This window comes from Rhagoletis zephyria, unplaced genomic scaffold (assembly GCF_001687245.7).
Source record: "Rhagoletis zephyria isolate East Lansing unplaced genomic scaffold, Rhagoletis_zephyria_1.1 Rzeph_scaffold_19299, whole genome shotgun sequence".
In the NCBI taxonomy this organism is placed as follows: domain Eukaryota; kingdom Metazoa; phylum Arthropoda; class Insecta; order Diptera; family Tephritidae; genus Rhagoletis; species Rhagoletis zephyria.
The window spans coordinates 7,151-9,276 of NW_016176359.1; the positions used below are offsets into that span (position 1 = coordinate 7,151).

The window sequence follows — 2,126 nt, forward strand, 5'->3', positions numbered from 1 at the left end:
CCAAAATACAAAGTTCCAAACCTTGTGCAAAATTAAAGAAAATTCTGCAAAATTTCATTCAAATATTGCACTTTTTATTTACGCTCTCTAGAAAAAAGTTGAGTATGCAGTTTTTTAGTCCATTCAATTTTAGTAAAATAAAGTGAAAATATGAGGAAGCTACCATTGATTTTTGGGGAATTTTTTTGTTGAAGGTGTCGCACATTTTTTCCATATAAAAAATTTATCAAACATTATTTTATATGGAGAAAATGAGCGAGACCTTCAACAAAAAAAAATGCTATAAATTAATGATAAGTCCCAGCTACCTCAAACTTGCACTTTGTTATACTAAAATTGAATGGGCTAAAAAACTGCATACTCAACTTTTTTCTAGAGAGCGTAAATAAAAAGTGAAATATTTGAATGAAATTTTGCAAAATTTTTTTTAATTTTGCACAAGGTTTGGAACTCTAATTTTTTTGGTTTTTTGTTGTAGAATTAACCATATTTTTATAAAAAATTATCGAAAAATAAAATATTAAAAAATAGCTGCCTGTATTGTAAAAAATTCGCTGTACCTTAACTTTATTGACTGACTGTATGTATGTACCACTGTCATTCCTTTGTTAAGTAGTTTTTTTTTTATTATCTCAGTTCAATTATTGTTTACTTATTAATATACATACTATTTGAATACACATATAAATACTTTTGCCTATCTGCGCCATTTATTCAACATCGTAGACGATGATAATTACATCTGCGTTTCGCCGCCATGTACAGTACCAGCTGCTCGGCGTATGGCTCTGTTGCATTGTAACGAGCAGAGGGGGCATTGGCTTGGGTGGCAGTTGAGATTGGCGCCAAAGTGCTGATATTCCGTCGTAGGCTGATAGGTGTTACATTAATTCGTGAGGCTGTAGTAAAGGAATTTCGTTTCCCTGCACTTGTTGCCGCACGTGTTGTTGTTGTTGTGACAGCATGATGTCGAAAATGTTGGCGATAATGATTTTCATCTGTGTGATTTTGTTCAAGTTGCTGCTGTTTCTTCAGCTGTTGCTCTTGTATAAATTTCATTAAGATTAAAGTGTCATTTGACTGTTGATTTTCAATGCCATACCGTTGTAGGGAGTCTACCTTCGCCGACGGAATTGCAGCGATTAACAGACATTTCGGTAAAATGAAGATAAATGCAAACTTTATGTAGAGAAACATGAATGTATTCTTGTTTTTTTTTTTTGCACTGACAGAGAAAACGCGCCGCTGCCTTAACTCACGTTGCAAATACGACTACTTTCAGAGGCCTTATAATCAAATGACCCTTCATTTACAACATGCGGCTGCCTCTTATCAGTATAAAATGTGTACGCACATATACATATTGTTTATTTACTTCAATAGTGTCATAAGTCAAAAAAAACACAAAATCGAGAAAACCCGATTTAAAGTTTTGAATTTACATATCGACTGCTGAGTGGAAGATCGACCTATCTCGGCAGCCAGTTCGAAAACGCTCTATCTCAAAAATCTATTCAGGAACACCCTATTTCAGAATTTTATTGAAAAACACCCTATCTCAGAATTCGGTTGAAAAACGCGATCGCGTCGATCTTCCACTCAGCAGTCGATATACTCCCATAGTAAAATTGAATACATATCTTGTTCTGGTGAGCTAATGGTAATCAATACATCTATGAAGAAGAGGTAGCGGTAATTTCTGCGTACTTGACTTAATACTTGTATTTTTTGGATTATTACACTATTGAAGTAAATGAGCGATATGTAAATGTAGAAAACTTTCTTGTAATGATTTACATTATTGAAGTGTACATATTGAATCAGCACTACACTTGTATACATAGCATTTATACATATTTATACGAGTACACCTGATCTTCTTTTTACGCGGTTAACTGGGCCAAAAAATGTACGCGTAAAAAAGCCGCGTAAAGATATATCAATTTTCATGCATCACAGCCTATGCGGTCCAATTTCTACAATACACTGCGTTAAAAGGTAATCCGCGTAAAAAGAAAGGTATTTGCATACCTATATGTACATAAGCCCATCTCTTCAAAAATACATGAAGATAAACGAAAACATACAGGGTGTCCCAGAAGTAACGTGCCAAACTTTAGGGCAAG

The 2,126-nt window shown here is 34.2% G+C and overlaps 1 protein-coding gene across 1 annotated transcript; it reads right to left on the bottom strand.

Annotated features, from left to right (window-relative positions):
- Positions 1–595: 595 nt before the first annotated feature.
- LOC108380460 (uncharacterized) lies at positions 596–1,259 on the bottom strand. The gene is made up of 2 exons (XM_017636832.1): positions 1,103–1,259; positions 596–1,035 (listed from the first exon to the last, which is right to left on the bottom strand). The coding sequence occupies exons 1-2, from the start codon at positions 1,151–1,153 to the stop codon at positions 715–717; spliced, it is 372 nt and encodes a 123-aa protein (XP_017492321.1). The 5' UTR covers positions 1,154–1,259; the 3' UTR covers positions 596–714.
- Between the last annotated feature and the right edge of the window lie 867 nt (positions 1,260–2,126).

Coding starts and splice junctions, on each gene's coding strand:
- LOC108380460 (XM_017636832.1), bottom strand. CDS start 1,153: ATGTCTGTTAATCGCTGCAATTCCGTCGGCGAAGGTAGACTCCCTACA. Junction 1,036..1,102: donor AAGGTAGACTCCCTACAACG/GTATGGCATTGA, acceptor CAAGAGCAACAG/CTGAAGAAACAGCAGCAACT.